Source organism: Chinchilla lanigera, unplaced genomic scaffold, assembly GCF_000276665.1.
Source record: "Chinchilla lanigera isolate Chin_1 unplaced genomic scaffold, ChiLan1.0 scaffold00093, whole genome shotgun sequence".
In the NCBI taxonomy this organism is placed as follows: domain Eukaryota; kingdom Metazoa; phylum Chordata; class Mammalia; order Rodentia; family Chinchillidae; genus Chinchilla; species Chinchilla lanigera.
Genome location: NW_004955494.1, coordinates 1,554,327 through 1,573,236, shown reverse-complemented (window position 1 = coordinate 1,573,236; position 18,910 = coordinate 1,554,327). Strand labels below are relative to the sequence as shown.

At 39.3% G+C, this 18,910-nt stretch overlaps 1 protein-coding gene across 1 annotated transcript in view; it reads left to right on the top strand.

Annotated features, from left to right (window-relative positions):
* The window catches only part of LOC102004723 (maltase-glucoamylase, intestinal), a gene marked incomplete in the record, with an annotated part of 238,387 nt that overhangs the window by 72,322 nt on the left and 147,155 nt on the right, over positions 1–18,910 (top strand). The window contains 15 exon segments of the mRNA XM_013505005.1: positions 157–245; positions 2,368–2,417; positions 2,810–2,977; positions 5,895–6,047; positions 6,349–6,549; positions 8,136–8,290; positions 9,341–9,509; positions 9,773–9,869; positions 10,783–10,895; positions 11,829–11,954; positions 13,536–13,664; positions 13,924–14,034; positions 14,320–14,382; positions 18,199–18,333; positions 18,771–18,858. Coding sequence (XP_013360459.1) covers positions 157–245; positions 2,368–2,417; positions 2,810–2,977; positions 5,895–6,047; positions 6,349–6,549; positions 8,136–8,290; positions 9,341–9,509; positions 9,773–9,869; positions 10,783–10,895; positions 11,829–11,954; positions 13,536–13,664; positions 13,924–14,034; positions 14,320–14,382; positions 18,199–18,333; positions 18,771–18,858 — 1,847 coding nt within the window.

Below are 18,910 nucleotides of genomic sequence, written 5' to 3'. Positions count from 1 at the left end.
GCGTCCTGGCCTCCGGGATTGGGTGCGGCCTACCTGGCTCTTTGGGCGCTTTTCGGCTGGGAATCGCGGTGGTATGAGTCCGGCCCACTCTCGGACCCCATAGAGCAATATTTTTAGAATGCTTTTTATCACTTAAATGAATCTTGTTTTCCACAGTCGGCAAAATCCTCTGGGTCTCATCATTGCCTTGGATGAGAACAGAGAAGCAAAAGGAGAGCTCTTTTGGGATGATGGGGAATCAAATGGTGAGTATTGTTGAGAATGGTGCTGTTCCCACCCTGCATCTTTGATTTATGGCCCTTCACTTCTGCTGGTCCTTTGTTAGTGTGAGAAGTCTCCCCACACATAGTAGCAAAAGTCCTGTTTGCTGCATTCAGGAGCAGTGAAAGATGAACCACAGTTGGAAGGAAAACTCATTTCTACTAATCAGATTTCTCCCTTTGGCCAGTGATCTATAACAGGTTCTTACTTTATTGTCACTGGCACCTGGAATATACATTTTCCAAGACTATCTGTAATTCATTCATTTGTTATATAAATATCTCCACCCAAAAGAAGGCAAGGAGAATATCCTTCTCTAGGGCATATACATCTAGCTAGTCCTTTCAGCAGTTTTTAAGATGAGGAATACTAGCAATTTTTGTGGTTGCAGCTTAGGAAATAAATTTCTTTGAGGCATGTGTCTTAAAAGCACTTGGAGAATGTTTTCCAGGTTACAATAGGAAAGAGGGAAAAACAGGTGCTTGGCTAAGCAGACTCTGTTAATAATATTGTCGTTCTCAAGTTACAGTTTAAAAAAGCTTCTCATTCATTAAAAACATTTAGGCATCATATAGAGATTGAATATATTTTGGACAAAGAACATATATATTGTTTAATGAGAAAGATACATATATATATCTATCTATCTTGTTTAATGATATATATTATAATAATTACCACAATCTAATTAGCACATTAGTCTCTACCAGGGTTGTACATGAAAATCCTTGAACTTGTTCATTTTATAACTAAATTTATAACCTTTAACCAATATCTTAGCATTTTTGTATTCTTCTGTCCCTAATTGACCTAACTGATGTAACTTCTGCTTCTGTCAAATTATCTTTTCTCGTATTCTACATATAATGGAGGTCATATGGTATTTTTCCCTATGTCTGGCCTACTTTACTTAGTAAAATGTGGTCCAGATTCATTCATATTGTCACAAATGGCAGAATTTACTTCCTTTTTAATCATTGTATAGTACTGTATTTTATATAGTGTATATATATATATATATATATATATCCATTTATCTACAATTGAATGTTTAGGTGGTTTCCCTATTTTGGCAACTCAGGGTTGAAATAAAAAAATTCTAGGAAAAAACTAGGAAAAATACTCTTTGATATTAGGTATGGCTGTGTGTTTTTGAAAATGATACCAAAAACAGAGGCAAGAAAAGCAAAACATAACAAATGGACTGTTGCATTCTAAAAAGCTTCTGCATAACAAAAGAAATAGTCAACAAAATGAAAAGGGAACATATAGTACTGGAGATAATATGTGCAAACCACTTACCTGCTAGAGGTTTAACATAAAACATATAAAAGGAACTCTTAAAACTTTTTTGGGGAGGTTTTTTTTTTTGGTACCAGGAACCGAACTCACGGCCTTGCACTTGCCAGGCAGGCACTGTGCTGCTGAGCTAAACTCCAGCCCCTGGAACTCTTAAAACTTAATAATGAGGAAATAAATAACCTGATTTTAAAGTGGGCAAAGATCTGGAATAGATGCTTTTCCAATGAATACACATAGCTGGTTAATAGGTATATAAAAGGTGCTGAATATCACTAAACAGCAGAGAAGCACAAATCACAATTCACAATGAGATATCACCTCCTATCTGTTAGGATGGCTGAAATGAAAAAGGTAAGAGCTTGCAACCATGGACAAGGGTGTTGAGAAAATGAGATGAATCTTTGTACACTATTGGTGGAAATGTAAGTTGGTAAGGCTGTTGTACTAAATGGTACAATATTTTGAGGGTCCTTAAAACATTAAAAATAGGGCTACCGTAAGATTTAGTAATCCCACTGCTGCGTTTATATCCAGAATCTTTGAAGTCAGATGTCAGAGAGACTTGTGTCTTCCATGCTTACTGCAGCACTGCTCCCAAAAGGTGAGATACGGAAACAGCCTAAGTGACCACTAATAGACAAATGAATAGAGAGTTTGTGGTAAATATACAGAATTAATACCATTCAGTCACATAAAGAAGGAAATCCTTTCATTTGTGACATCAAGAGTATCTTTAAGGGCAGGCGGCTGAGATTTATTCTGTGATGGACAGGCCAGTCTGACTTGACTTCCTTTTTCTTTCAGATACTGTGGTCAATAACATGTACCTTTTATGTGAGTTTTCTGTCACCGAAGTGAGTAGTACATTTATATGAATCTTAGCAGTGGGCAGTTGACCGTTAACATATATGGGTGGTGTGTGTGTAATTATATTTGTAACTTCATTTGTATTAAGGAAACATTTCCAGTCATGACTTAACAACTCCCAATAATTGCTTCATCTGTGTTGTCAAAAAGTGACAATAATATTGATAAAAACAACCAGAGTTTCAAATATAATTTTCTAAAATGTCTCTGTGTATGCACATCCCTAATGTTTTCCTTAGAATATTTTTAAAATAAGCTTTTAGTCCTTAAGCACACTTAGTAGAGAAAGCTGAGGCAGTGAGAGCAGTGGGGGGATCTATAGCATTTGAGTGTTTGGAGAACCTGTGCATTTCAGACCTTTGTGTTTAATTGTCTGCAGAACCGCTTGGATGTGAGGATTTCTCAGTCAACCTACAAGGACCCTAATAACTTAGCATTTCAGGAGATTAGAATTCTCGGGATACAGGAACTTGCCAATGTTACTGTGAAACACAATGGTGTCCTGACTCAAGCTTCTCCTAATGTCACTTACGATCCTAATCTGAAGGTAAAACTGCGTTTGGTTGAGGTGTTTATTTTAGTGTTCTTCATAGCATTATCGTGTTTCTTCCTGCCAAGACTGTATGGATTTTGAGGGACCAGAAAGCACCTTCTGTGGTGGGGAAGTCAGAAGGTTGGGAAAGAAAATGAGATTGAGGAGCTGGCCAGAGCTAGAGGGGGACAAGGAGCTGCTGTGGGACCAGCTGAGGTAAAAGGGTCTTTCCCTTTGTGTTGTCTTCTCCGCACCTGGGCATTGTGCTGTTTCCACTGACTTCCCTTCCGGGAAACAGTTTTGAAGGGCACAAGAAGAGCAGAGTGAGGAAGTGGGGAATGGCCTGAGGAAAAGGGATTGGGAAACTTATGGGAGATGCTGACAGGTAAAGGTGGGAGGAAGAAGTCCTATGAATTGGGCATCTGAAGGTCCCTGTATTTTAAATGTGATACACAGAGTTCACTCCAATGTATACATTTTCAAGAAATACTTTAAAACAAAGAGCTTGGTAATCCTACATAATTACTGCTTATTTGATTAGATGATAACAGTGAAATAAATTTTCATCAGTTATGATGAGACTTTACCCTATTGAACATCTCATAATCCTCTTATCTGATGCCTTAACATTATGAAGACTTTTTTCCCCAAATAATCCTGATCATAGGTATTCAGAGTTCCTGGCGTCAGAGGTGCTGAGCCTGCATGGTTTCTGAGTGTTCTTCTAAACTTGAGAAATCTAAGTAGCTAACACTTTCATTTTAACCATAAGTTGAGCATGCACACATTATAATGTTAGTGTGTTTGGTTATGAATACCTCAAAGTTCAAGACATTTTAAATATGTATATGTGAAAACAAACTCAATCCTTTTTAGTCAGATAAATTAATTAACATAGGATAGTATTAACTTTTACATTGTTTGAATTTGGATAGAGGGAATCCATAATTTACCTGAATGAAATTTTGTAAGGTGGCAGGAAATCAAAATGAATATAGAGAAAATGTTAACACCTGTCTTATTTGATATTCAAAGTTTAGTGGAATCATTGAGCCAAGCCTCTCAGATTAGGCAAGGCAAGAGCTGGGCCTTGAAAGATGGAATAATGAACTGGTTTTGGGAGTTGTTTTGGCTGTAAGTGGCTAGGAATGCCAAATGGTAATAAATTAGGATTTGTTTTTTAATCTGCAATTAGAAGATTAGAAAACAGAGAAATGCTACCATTGGTTCAGTGCTTTAGAGTTGTCAGGATTGAGGTCTTTTTTTCTCTTATTGTTGAAAATGAGTGCTCAGTTTCATTCACCATAATCCTGATGTAGGATAAGTTAAAAAGAAAAAAAGAGGAAAATTGGTAAGGGTGATGGGGCAAGACTTCAGATTAAGAAAGGACTGTTTGATCAGAAATTCCCAATGAACTTGAATTTATCTTTTCATGGCCGTAGTTCTGATGTGTTCATTAAAAATGTATCCATTTAAACTGGATGTGGTGGCACAAGCCAGTTATCTCAGTACTTGGGAGGCTGAGACAGGAGAATTGTTGCCAATTTGAGGCCAGGTTGGACTACATAGTGAGTTCAAGGCCAGCCTCAACTACAAAGCAAGGCCCTCTCTCTATGAAACAAACAAAAAATAATTAACTATTAACTGGGTAGTTTGCTAGAAGGAGGAAATTATTTTTTATTTTAAAGTAAAAAGATATCTGGGCGTGGTGTTGCACACCTGTAATCCCAGCACTGGGGAGGCTGAGGCAGGAAGATCATTGCAAGTTTGAGGCCAGCTTGGGCTACAAAGTGAGCTCAGCCCCAGCCTGAACTGCATAGCGAGATCCTGTCTCAAAAAGACAAAAAAAAAAAAAAAAAAAAAAAAAAAAAAGGGAGAGAGAAAAAAAGAAAACAAAACAACAAGAACGAAGATTAAAAATAAAACAACACAAAAACAGTAAAAATGGTAGAGAATTTCAAAACAAGATGATAGGGAATTAACAATGGTTGTTATGTAACATACTGATATCTTCATGGAAGTTGCTCAGATTATCAGATGTAAGAATGAAAGACTGACCAAACAATTAAAGAGAATAAAAAATAATCAAAAACTATTAGAAATGGAAAGAGGAAATATTTTATATGCTCTGTGAGGTAGGGCCTTATAGGAAGTAGGGGTGGAGGATGGGATTAGTAGCACAGGGAAGGGCAAGGTGATTTATACTAAGAGACTGGGAGAAGGATGCTAATCCTCCAAATGTGTTCATAGTGGTCCTGACAAATAAGAACATTAACTACAGAAAAGGCTACTTAAAGAAGAGTTAAACATAACACCAATACTTTATATGCAAAAATATGAAATATTTGAATTGGTATGGATGATTCAGGAAAGATTTCCAATTTTTAATATCTGGGCTTGGAGAAATGAAGAAGATAGAAATTAGAAATCAAAGGAAATGTTATGATTTATGTAACTTGCCAGTTTTTCAGTTGATAAAACAAACCCAAAGAATTTAAACAGTTCATCTAAGATTCCATACCAAAATAGGAATCAGACCACAGTCATATGATTCTGATATGTTGTTCCACCACTGCAGACCAACAGAGACATTGGTTTGGGAAGTGAAAGGAAAGAAGATAAGCTCAATTTGGAAGGCGCTGACTAAATAAAGAAGGATAAGGGGAGACAAAGAAAGGAAAGAAAAGCTTTTATTTGACTCCTTGTTGCTGGAAAGTAATGTACAAGTTTTGACAGAGTAGTAACATTTGATGTGTTTCCACTGAGCAGTCCCTCTGCCATACACACAGCTTCATTCTTACAAATTATACAGCGTGTTAATTGGATTGGTGAGAGTCTAGTATCATTTCTATTTGTTTTATTAAAAAAAGGTTTAGATTTACAAGGCCTTTGTGCTGAGGATGAATTTCCTGTGACTTCTCCATTCCTACAGGTTGCCATTATCTCAGAAATTAACCTTGTCCTGGGAGAAGCGTACACAGTGGAGTGGAGCACAAACATAAGGGATGAAGAAAAAATAGACTGTTACCCCGATGAGCATGGCGTTTCTGAAGCAAACTGTGTTGCCCGTGGCTGCCTCTGGGAGGTAAGCATGCTGGTGGCGTTAGTGCTCACGGAAATCCTCTATTCTTAACCTACATTTCCACACATCTATTTACAGTCCAGAGGAAGATAAGGCTTCCAAATGAGCCTGATCTGAGAGTAGTTCTCCATGTTTTTAGTAAGTGTTTTCTTCAGAGATCAGTAATTGAAAATTTTGCCACTACCACAATACCTAAGTAAAAATGTGAGATGGTGACTTTATCACCTTGTAAATTGCCTTTTCTATCAGTATTTGGTAACTCTGGGGCCCTATGCTGATCTGTGATATTGTCTTGTTATTTCAGGAATCCAACTCTCCTGGGGTCCCTTATTGCTATTTTGTCAACGATTTGTACTCGGTCAGCAATGTTCAGTATGACTCCCATGGAGCCAGCGCTGACATCTCCTTAAAGTCTTCTCTTCACACCAACGCCTTCCCCTCCACTCCCGTGAGCCCCCTCCGCCTGCAGGTGACCTACCATAAGGATGAAATGCTGCAGTTTAAGGTAAACATGGTTTATGTGTCAGGTACTGACACGGCCCTTTTTGATTTCACTATTTTTTTCCAGTACTGAGGATTAAACCCAGGGTCTTTGCACTGCCTTACATCTGCATCCCTTTTTTTATATTTTAAGATAGGGTTATGCACAATCATTCAGTTAACTAGACTGGATGTGAAACTTGATTTTCTTGCCTCAGACTCCTAGAATGTTGAAATTATAGGCATTTGCAACCACACTCAGGGAGTTTACTCTTAAATTTGGTGCTGCAATAGACTAGATCCTAATCCTAATCCAAAAGAACAACGAGAAATTGTTAATAGAAGCAAGTGATGTGTCCTAATTTGCATTTGAGGAGATTGTAGTGGCTGCTCTAAGGAAAATAGGTAGGAGAATGAGAAATGGAGAGGACAGGTAGGAGCCTTCCTTTGGGTAGGACAGGTAAGGGATTGATGCTGTTATGTTTGCATCCTCACCAGAGATGGGCATGGATTTGAAATGAGTGAACTTGCTTGTCCTCTCCTTAACTCCTGCTTACACTGCCTCTTGATAAAGTAGTAGCTCACTTCCAAATATGTACCTCTTTTTGAGCCCACTTTTATGCTCCATGTCTTTGTCTTTCTTATTTCTTTGCGAGAAAGACATAGTCTCATTTTGTACGTGGTTAATGTCTATAAAACTTTAAGACTCAGTGTATATTTTTCTGAGTGTCAGTCTCCCAGAAACAGTGTTAAGTATTTTCTTCCCTATAATCTCACAGCACTTCTACCTAGTTCCGTATTAACTCATATCACTATAGTGCTGTGACTGGCTCTCTTCAAATTAAAATACGAAATTTTCAAAATAATAATTTTGACTTAATCAGTTTAATGTGTCCAGTATAATGTCAAGCAGCTATATAGTAAATACCCAGTAAAGCAATTTATATACATTTTTCAGCAAGGACATTAATCTAAGTGTTCATGCTTTTTGTGGGGGACTATTTTCCACTTCCAAATATTTTTTAAGTGTTTACATAGCCATATACCCACACACAAAAGTGAATGTATTCATAATTAACATACTGACTTCTGAGTATATTTTATGGTAGCACCGATATCAAAGTGAGAGTGTTATTATGTTAGAGGACTTAAAATGTGATGTAACACATGCAGCTCAAAATGCTAAATCTAACATTGTTTTTTGATATGCTAGTTAAATCCCAGGTATTGGGAGATTACAGAAAACAACAACAATAAAAGATAGCATACAGACTCTGTCAAAGATGTAAATATTCTGCTAGGATATAGATTTCAAGAGTACTATTATTGAATAAAAGTCTTTTAAAAAAATTGACAGTAATGGCTCTACATCTGTATCTTGTGATGTTTTGATCCTTTTATATATTACAAACTGATCAACTTAGGATATTTAGATTATTCATCATTTCACATATCTCTCATTCCTTTAAAATGAAAGTATTAAAAATCTTTACTTCTAGCTATTTTGAATTCTATAAAGCAATATCATTAACTATAATCACTCTGTATAATGGAACAGCAGAATGTTTTCCCCTTTATATATCTTATCAAAATTCAATTTCCTTTCCCTAGATTTTTGACCCCAACAACAATCGCTATGAGGTCCCAATCCCACTGAACATACCCCGGGTTCCATCCAGCTCCTCTCAGAGTCGACTCTATGACGTCCTCATTAAGGAGAATCCATTTGGGATTGTGGTTCGCCGGAAGAGCACAGGCACTGTAATGTAAGTGGTTCCTACGGTGACTTGGAATTGTTGGTCACCTACATTTTCCTTGTTAACCTTTTGTCCTGGATACATCCTGGCCCAAATCACAGCACTGTTCATTTCCAGATCTGTGAATAAATTATTTCCTTCAGGTCTCTTCTTATGAGCCCAACAATAATTGCTAAGGCAGTTACATGTTCCTGGGAATTCCTCCAACTAATAAATGTTTATAGGGTGCCTTCTGCGTGTTACATACTGTTATATGCTGTGGTTAGGACTGAAAGAGTCTTTCCTCTAATGATACCAAAGAGAGTTTAATTATAACCTACAGAGAAAGTCCGATTGTGATAAGGTGCTGGTAGGAAGAAGAGTAGATTAAATAAGAGTTGTCATGGATCTCTGCTTTTGATACCATGGTTGTTGGTGGTCTCTAAAGAGGCGACATTTGAAATAATATGTGGATGTGGAGAAGGATGCACCCACATGAGCTTTGGGGAAGGGAAAGACTAGTTTAGATAAAGGGAATAGTAAATGTGTAGGCTACACAAAAGAGGAAACTTGGCGTGCCCAGCAATAGAAAGGCCTAAAGGAATACTTGGGAAGTGGGAGGTGGGGCTGAAGCTGGCGTGTTAAGTGGGTTCAGCTCAGGTGCACCTTTAAAGAGCATGTGTACCGTTTTCATTAGAAGCCACTGAAGAATGTAATAGAGGAATGGCACCATACAAGGCTGCTTTAGAAATATCACTCAGTAAGCAAGAGGGGATGGAGTGAGAGCACAGGGCAGGGCTGGCATGGAGGGTGGCAGGTGAGACGGTGGGAAATGACTGGCTTTGCTGTTGTAGGACGAGCTGTGAAAGGAGCAGTGGTAGAGAAAGAGGAAGGGAGGCTGACTAAGGCTTTCAGCAAGGGCACTGTGTTTATCTTAGCCGTAACTTTGTGTTCTACTTGGAAGAGGAACAGGGTCTGCTGGTGGGAGGGAAGCAGCAGTTCTGTTGTCCTTGGAAAGTCAGTGCTCAGACTCAGTAGGAAAGGTGAAGTTCCTCTGAAATCTACCTTTCTACTTCCCAGCTGGGACTCGCAGGTCCTGGGCTTCACCTTCAATGACATGTTCCTCCGCATCTCCACCCGCCTGCCCTCCTCCTACATCTATGGCTTTGGGGAAACGGAGCACACAGCCTTTCGGAGAGACCTGAACTGGCACACGTGGGGCATGTTTTCCCGAGACCAGCCCCCGGGGGTAAGCTTGCAGCACGTGGGGTGTGGCTCTCTGCCTCTGTTTACTTACACCATGCGTGCTTTTTGCTTCGTCTCCCCTGGCTCGACATGAGTTGTCACACTGTGCTTGTAGACAAGTGAGCCTATTTTCAGGTAGCTTTCTTTCTTTTGTGTTTAACTTATTTCTCAGAAAAGATAAGACCTATCTGAATAAACGTATTTGTTGAATTTCTTAGTCAGTCACAGTGTGTTCTTCTCTCATTGCTTTTCTCCCATGTCTCTCAGTACAAGATGAATTCCTATGGTGTCCACCCCTACTACATGGGACTCGAGGAGGATGGCAGTGCCCACAGCGTGCTCCTGCTGAACAGCAATGCCATGGGTAGGATGATGCTAGTGCTCCCTCTGTTTGGGTACCAGTTGGTTTTGAATAACATTAGAATATGTGTGACCTAGCTACCCCTGAAGTCACAATTATTATCTTGTGAGCTGTGGGTTTTGTTTTTCTGTTTAGCATTCTGTTTATTTCATTCTGGTGACAGGTGATAATAAGATAACTCTTTGTTTGGCAAAAATCACATAGGAAGGGAAGACAAAACTAAGTTACTTCCAAATATCCTGCTGTTCAGCTAGTAAGAGCAACTATCTGACTTGAATAATTTGTAAATCTATGAGTCAGCACACTTAACTGTGGGATGTGATCGTATGCAGAAAATTTGTATGGTATGTATAGGACATCAGTGGAAAATCAGGATGTGGGGAGAAAATGATGAATCTGTACATAGTCCACATATGAGTTAACAATGTTTGGTCATTGCCAGCCTCCTGTTTGACAGCACATGGAGGTTAAATAAGGTCCTTACTGGGGAACACCCAAATCCTATGTACATGTGAACTCTCAGTTGTCTTTCTTTAACTTCCTGTGAACTGTAAACTTTTTTTTTTTTTTTTTTTTGGTTTTTCTCCGGTACTGGGAACCGAACTCACGACCTTGCGCTTGCCAGGCAGGCGCTTTGCCGCTGAGCTAAATCCCCAGCCCCAATTGTAAACTATTTTTAAATACAAGTTATAATGTTTTTTAAAAGCAACATTGCAAAACGTATAACATCACAATATGGAACATAGGAGAAACATAGAGGGATGAGACCCATAAACTATCACTTAAACTCTTTAATTCTTGTGGGTAAAGTGCGGAATATTTGCTCTCAATACTCTATAAAGAGGAATATGGATGCCAGAGATAATTCCTCATCATTAAGGTTTCCAGTTTGGTTGGCATTTTCTTATCTTTTCAGATGTGACATTCCAGCCCATGCCTGCCCTGACATACCGAACCACAGGGGGAATTCTGGACTTTTATGTGTTCTTGGGTCCAACTCCTGAGCTTGTCACTCAGCAGTACACTGAGGTAGGAGAATTGTTTTCCTTATTTATTTAGCCCTTTCTGTCTCCTAAAATCTGCATTCATTTTGTAAACGTCACATGATAAATGGAATCATTTTTCTTCCTCAGAGACATATATATTTTAGAGTAGTGGGAAGCAAGTACCTTGAATAACCATTAAATTCACAGCCTCTAGTTATTATAGAGTAGTAGAAGTAGTCATGCTAACATTGGTAGTGAAAAGGCTAGTGGTAGTGGAGGGTGCATTATTCTGGTTATAGTCATGGTGGTGATAAGGACAGTTGGGCTGGTAGTAGTGGCTGTGGGATTGGAGGGAATGATGCTAGTTTTGGTGATGGAGTAGCAGTGAAGTTGTAGTGGTGGTGAGGCGATGGTGATGATGGTGATGTTGGGAAATGTGATAATTTTGAGGGTGATGGTAACATGGTGGTTGTGGTGTGTTGTGACAGTGTTGGTGGTTGTAGAAGCAACAATAGGCTCTTATATAATAATTGCTGCATCCACTTTTTACTGCATGTCAGAGCGCTTTATGTAGATTTTCTCATTCCATCCTCATAAAAATACTAGACAGATGCTACTATTACCTCCAATATATAGATAAAGAAACCAAAACACAAAACAGTATTTCCTTTTCCCTAATGTTCACTGCTAGTAGGACATGGAGCTGGAGAACCATCCATTCATTTTTCCTTTGGGTTCTGTGCTCCTAATATATAAGTTAGATCTAATCTAAGAATTGAGTAAAACCAGATTTTCCAGAATTTTTACAGGAGCTCCAGTATAGCAGAAATCTTTCCTCGTGGTATTGCCATGGCTCTGCATCCTTTCAGTTCATCTCTGGATTTGAATTTATTAACTGTCTGACTGGAACACTTCATGTGTAACATTTATCTGGCCTCTTCTTTTAAAGGACTATTATTTTCTGTATATTTTCTAGGTTATTGGTAGGGCTGTTATGGTACCTTACTGGTCCCTGGGGTTCCAGCTCTGTCGCTATGGATATGAGAATGACACTGAGATCTCGAACCTGTATGATGACATGGTGGCTGCGCAGATCCCCTATGTATGTATGGGTTGTGTTTATTAGCTCTGTGATCTTGTAGCTAACTCAGATATCTCACTATCTAGATTAGGTGTGGATTTTTGTTATTTTCTAGAGGGAGACAAAGAGCTTTCTCACATGATATCACCCTGAGTCTCAGCCCAACACAGTAATATACATGGGAACCTTGGCTCCCATCTAGATCCTGTAGCACTGGTGGCTTACAGTTTCACAGTGGTGAGAGGGAGCTGAGTCCAGGGCTTTTTCTGCTGTATTATTCTTTCTTTCATTTCTTTACATGACTTCAAGGCATTTAGTTTAAAGGCCTTTGGTCCTATAAAAGTAAAAGATCCCCTAAGCTATAAGTTTGCTTAATTAAAAAGAATTAAAATGCAGTGAGACTATTGTATGTGGAGATGTATCCTCTGTTCCAGTGCCTGGTGGCTGCAGTTTGTACCCACTCTGGGTCAATCACAGGTCGACTGTGGGGATCCTGGTATGGGTTTCCAGGGATAGCACATACGCAAACAAACCTGAGGACAAGAGGGGCCCAATAATCAAAACTGACCCTGTGGACCACTTTTATATTTAAATTTATTCTCCTAAATGTAGACTAAATGGAAATTACATCACAGAGTATATCATCTTAGTAAGAAAGCTATGTCTGATTACCTCCAAGATTGGATGAGATATTTGCATACAAGTTTGGGGTTTTTTTGTTTTGTTTTATAGTAGATTTATGGTCCATATTGTGTTATGATTGCATAGTTCACATTATTTTCTGTGAACAAAAATCATTAATACCAAAGGTAGAATTCTGGGGGAGGTCAGCAAAATCACTCTTTGTATATTGGCAATTCTCAAAGCGCTTTCTCATGTGTTTTTATTTTTCATTGTAACAGCCCTTGCATATACACATTATCATCTTTTATCCTTTTGCTCACTTAGAGGTTTTTAGGTTTAATGTCTTAGTTACTTTTCTCATTGCTGACACAACATACTCAACACCTAAAGTTAAAGGAGGAAAAGTTTATTTTGGCTCAGAGTTTGTAGAGTTTTGGTCCATAGTCAACTGGATCCAATGCAGAGTGGCATGGTAGAGGGGCATCACAGAGAAGAAACAGTTCATAGTGTGAGAGGCAGAAGGTAACAGCAGAAGCAGCAGAAACAGCAGTAAAGCAAACCTCTTTTTCCCTTTTATCTCATTCAAGCTATGAGCCTTTTGGATGATGCAGCCTGCACCCAGGGTGGATCTCCCTATTATCCACAGCCAGAACTATAATAAACCACTTAGTGGACTAATCCAGTACACATACCCTTAATTCCAGTATGTCACCCTAGAGCCAGACACATCCAAAAATCGCCACCTATGAGTGTATGAAGATTTGGGGGGATATCTAGATACAAGTCATATCAGTTTATGTGTAAAAATTTGAAAAATTAGAAGAACTTTCTGGACATATATCAAAAAATACCAGAGTTGTGATTTGAAAGAGATAGAGAGAAACCTTTTAACTTCACCATCAGTATTGTATGGTTGCTCCCTTCTGGAAATGGATTGCACCACCCTCAGCCCCTGGGTTTCCTTGTGTCCTCCCACAGGACGTGCAGTACTCAGACATTGACTACATGGAGCGGCAGCTGGACTTCACCCTCAGCCCCAAGTTTGCTGGGTTGCCAGATCTGATCAGTCGCATGAAGGCCGATGGGATGCGGGTCATCCTCATTCTGGTTAGTCCTCATGTGAATGTGTGGAGTCACTTGGGCACTGAGTGGATTTGGTGGAGAACGTGTTATGCTATGCTTATTTCCATTTCCTTATTATGAGCACAGTAGTTGAAGGTGTATATTTCCCAGGGTCCACAGGAACTCTACAATTTGAGTGAAGGCTAATACCACACCCCTACCCCTCTTTTGAAAAGTTCTTTTTCCTGCCCCTTTGTCATTCCCTGGCTGTGGTTTTCCCACCTGACTTGTGCTTTGCTTTCAGGACCCAGCCATTTCTGGCAATGAGACGCAGCCCTACCCTACCTTCACTCGGGGTGTGGCTGATGACGTCTTCATCAAGTATCCCAATGATGGAGGCATTGTGTGGGGAAAGGTATGATCAAGGGGTGATCCCCCAATTCCCAGCCTATGGGAGCTTCTTACACACTGTTGATGTGTTTGTGTATTTTTCTTTTTGACCTTTTCTAGTACTTCACTTTTTAAATCAACATTTGTGGATACAGCTAGGGAATTTTGTGGAATCTACTTTTCTCCAAATGAATGCTACATGACAATCGAAGTATTATTAGCCCTTGGGCAATGGTTTATATTTTCTTGGTAGCTAGTATGTATGTTAAATTGTGTGGTGCATTTGTGTTAAACATTTATCTTTCCACAGGTCTGGCCTGATTATCCTGATGTTGTTGTTAACAACTCTCTAGACTGGGACAGTCAAGTGGAGGTAAATGCTCTCTGTGGATGGTGGGTGGGGTCGTGGTTGTCAGAAAGGGACAACAATCCCCAGGGTACTGGACATGTCATACAGTATGGACAAGGGAAGGGAGAAAACCTTTATGCACTTGGTGTCAGTTGTATGTGACCTACTTCACATAGTTCCCTTCCAGTGTCAATGCAGATTTAAGCCTCAGAGTGCTAAATTCCTCATCCATGATTTTAGATGACACTGATGATTTTTAACTCAGAGTTGTCAGATTCCAAAAGCCTGTGCAATTTTCACTTGATGATACCTCCAGAGAATGCTGTGTTTTCTCTGAATTCTTGGACTCCCTGATGCTCTTGTCTTGGATATCACTTTAAACTGGTTTCTAGCCTTTGTGATTGTGTCTCTTTCTCTGTACATTACCCTTTCATGGACAGGCTTCTCCATCTTGCCTTCCACACCCATCTTGACTTTAGTCTCTCATATTACCTTTACCTGTCATTTTCCAGCAATATAATTGAAAATTTGCTCTCTCATGGAAACAAGTACTTGTCTATAGTGGATCCAGGTATTCCATTCTTTTGGACCTAGAGGCCCCTACCTCCTGCTTCACTAAGCATTTGTTGCTTCAGTAAATACATGGTTTCTTACTGGTCCTGGAATCTTCAGTCCCTCCCTATGGCCCTGATGTATACTGAGTGAACCAATGTAGCCTTTTTGATTTGTTAGAAACTATTCTGATAATACCTGCGAGCAGGGATCACTGATCAGGAGTGGAGACTGTTTTGGAGAGTAAGTCTTACTATCTTTAGCACTTCTTCTACAATGATTATTCTTTCTTGATAGGAATTGTAGCAGGGCATGTGTAGCCTGCAAACCTCCATGGAGGAACTAGATTGTCAGAGAAAAGGTCTCTTTCCTGGGACACGTTATGGTGTCATTTCAGTGACTCCATGTGGCATTTTCATGGGCAGTGAGCAGGGATGCCTATAGCTCTGATTGCAGGGAATTCTTCATAAAGACTTATTTTCCCTTCAGTGCCAGTTATGAGAAACACTTCATTAGGGGGTCATAAGAGATTTGGGACTGTATTATAATTGCAACTATTTATAGTATTAAGACCCACATGAACCACATGATAAGGCTGGTGGGGATATGGTTATTGATATTCAGGTTTGGTGATGTAGAAGATAGTACAAAACAAACAAAAAGCCAAAAATAAATAACCAACAGCCAAGAAGTCTAATGATATATAAAGCCAACTTCTGAGTGCAAGCCTTGGAAATGTACTTCTGTAATTCTGAGATGGGGCCTAGGAATTTCATTTTGGTAGGGTGTAATAGATTGTGAAACATAATCCTGGGGCCAGTCATGTAGGTGGGCATGTCATTGGTTTAAGATCAGGGAAAGTAAAAGAAGTTACAATAAGACAAGAGTTGAATATTGAAAGAAGTGAGACAGTACCCTGGAGAATAGAAGGACATTTTTTATTACATGGATATAATTCACCAAAACAGAATTTAGTGAGATTAATAAACCATAGGTGGCTAAATTTTCAACTTGTACCACACAAGGAACAGTTCTGACTGTGGCACAGCTGATAATGACTGTTTATTCTAATCATCTACCTACCTGTTCCCAGAACCCTTTGTTTCTGACCCAGAATTAAGGGAGGAAAGTTTTATTTAGTTTTATTTACCTCATTGTCTGTGGAGGTTTCAGTCCATACTTGGCTGGCTCCAAGGCAGGGTGGCACATGGCAGAGGACAACCCTTTGTAGTGGAGGAAGACAGCAAAAGGAACAAGAGAAAAAGGGAGGAATGGGAACAAGCAGCCTCTTTCTCTCCCTTACTTATGCAAAACTACCCGCCTCAAGGCAGGTTTAGCACTCACACACATACCTCCAACACTGGACCATAGATCAATCATAAACTCCGAAAGCCCGCCTCATAACTGTATGATGCTTTGAGGGGACATCCAGACACAAACTATAAGAGTTTCCCTAAGAAACCTTAAGAGTTTCCCTTGGTAGGTGCAATAGTTATAACTATTTATATTAATAAGACCCAATTTTATGAGGCCGGTGAACTTAAGTTTACTGATGTCTGGCCTTTCTGACAGTTATATAAAACAACCAAAATGCGAAGAAACTCACAAAAAAGAAACTTCTTAGTTCCAAGTTTGGAGCTTTAATTCTGTAATCCTGGATGGGGAGCAGGAATTGCATTTTGGTATCATGCAGTGGATTAGGGTAAATAATCCTTGATCTGGTCATGCAGGTATGTGCATCCCTGGTTCATTATCAAAGTACTTGATGGCAGAAGCAATGAGGAAGGTTTGAATAGTGACTGAAGAGGGCTGAGCTCACACTAGGAAGAATGGGAGAGCATTCAGAGTGGGACTTAGTGAGTTTAATAAACAATGGTTGGCTTAATTTCTTTTTTTTTTTTTATTTAAGGATAAAAGGAGGGAAACATTAACAGACATACAACATTTTACAACATATCACAAGCACAATACAGACAATACAGAGTTCCAAACAAAGTGGTAGGGAATTAACAATGGTGGTTGTATTACATATTGATATCTTCAAAGTGGCTTCTCATGAAAACAGATATAGACATGCAATACTGGTCAACCAAAGACTCATTGACAGTTTCTTTCAGCATAGAAACAGCAGATAGAAGAACAACCATGTTATCTATCCTGTATATACATACATACAAAATTTCTCCTTCTTTCCCTTCTCTTTTCCCACATCCCAGAAGCCCTTTACTCTTCGGTGGTTTCCTATCATTTCACAGTGTCTATCATACCTCCGAGTTTAACTTAACTCTTTCAAGTTTTACACTAGTGACACAATGCGGTGCTTGCACATGTATGTTTGATTTATTTCACTTATGGGTATGGTCTCTAGTTGTGACCATTTAAATATAAAGGCCTCGAGTTTATCTTTCTTTACAGCTGAGTAATGATTTCTATCTTGTATCCTCTTAGTGATACATTTGTGAGTCAGACACAAGTGATAACGGCTGTTCATCCTACTTCTCCATTCCCTACCATCCTATTGTTTCTGACCTTGCCTGAGATGGAACTCTCTATAGTGAAAAGTTCTTTTCCCCTAGTTTTGTGGTTCCATTTCTTAACAGGATGTTTCCAAAGATTTCTAGTAATGTTGCACCTAGCTGTCTGAAAGACAGATGCATACAGAACAATTTTGTATTTTCTTCTTCATGTTTTTTTCTAGACATGTGCTTTCTACTTGATTTTTTTGTTGGTTCATCATATTGATCCTTTACTGTGTCAAAAGTGGTATGAGATAAAGGAGAGAAAGGAATACATATGCAGCTGCACATTTTATGTAATTTGGAAACTGTAGGAGTATAGATGCATACTAGTCTAATATCATGAGAAGAAATTGTATCCCTTCTTATTTAGTCGATGTTTTATTCTAACCTGGTACAGTACATCTCATGTCTACTGTTTCTCCTTATCATCTTTTGTCTTCTTGCCATGTCTTTAAGAAGAGATTAGAAAAAATCAGGATAGAACTTGAAGCTGAGCATCTAAAGCATCAGAGTATGAGTTCAGGCTGTTGTTGCCATTCATACTGATATGTAGAGGAAAACAGTCTGTGGGTGTTTTCCAGACTCTAGGGTATATGATTTGTGCTTACCTCTCTTCACTGCACTCAAAAACACTCTGCTGGCTCTGTTCAGCCTGTCACTATCTACAACCAGGTAGTAAAGTCTTTGCATGAGTTAAGTTCTAAGTAAATGCTTGTTTGCTGTCTAATACATTCACTTGGCAGAAATGAGTTATCTTTTGTTTTTATAGCAATACCGAGCTTACGTGGCCTTCCCAGACTTTTTCCGTAACTCAACTGTCCTGTGGTGGAAGAGGGAAATTGAAGAGCTCTACAGCAACCCACGGAATCCAGAGCAGAGCTTGAAGTTTGACGGCATGTGGATTGTAAGTGTGTGAATATGTGTTCCTGTACAGATGGATAGGTATGTGTATCATTATCTGTCTTAGCTGGTAGATCTTTGACCTGTAGGTGAGAATAAGAGGAAATGCTTAGGATGTATCAGAAACACTTGGTCAATCAGGAAAGGAAAAGGCCTGATACCCCTCATACCTTGTACCTTCCCCAGAGTTTCTGCTGTAAGTCCTCCTGGGCCACTACTAGGAAATACTTGCGACTTTGCTTGCTCTAAGGCAGAATTTTTTAACCCTCTGTCCAGTCACCATGCAGGGATTGAGTTTTCAAGCAGTTCTACCAGGATCGGGGAGCCTCCCTGGGCAAGCATCTGTAGAGATTCCTGGATTTTAAATAATTTATTCACTACTCCCTTGTCTCTGAGTGGAGATAAATATCTTTAAAAGAACTATGCCTGCTTGTTTTGTAGGATATGAATGAACCTGCGAGCTTTGTGAACGGAGCTGTCCCATCAGGCTGCACAGATGGAACTCTGAACCATCCTCCCTACATGCCATGTAAGGACCCTGAGCCTCCTCCAGCTTTGGATCCCTGAAGAGAAGTAGAATG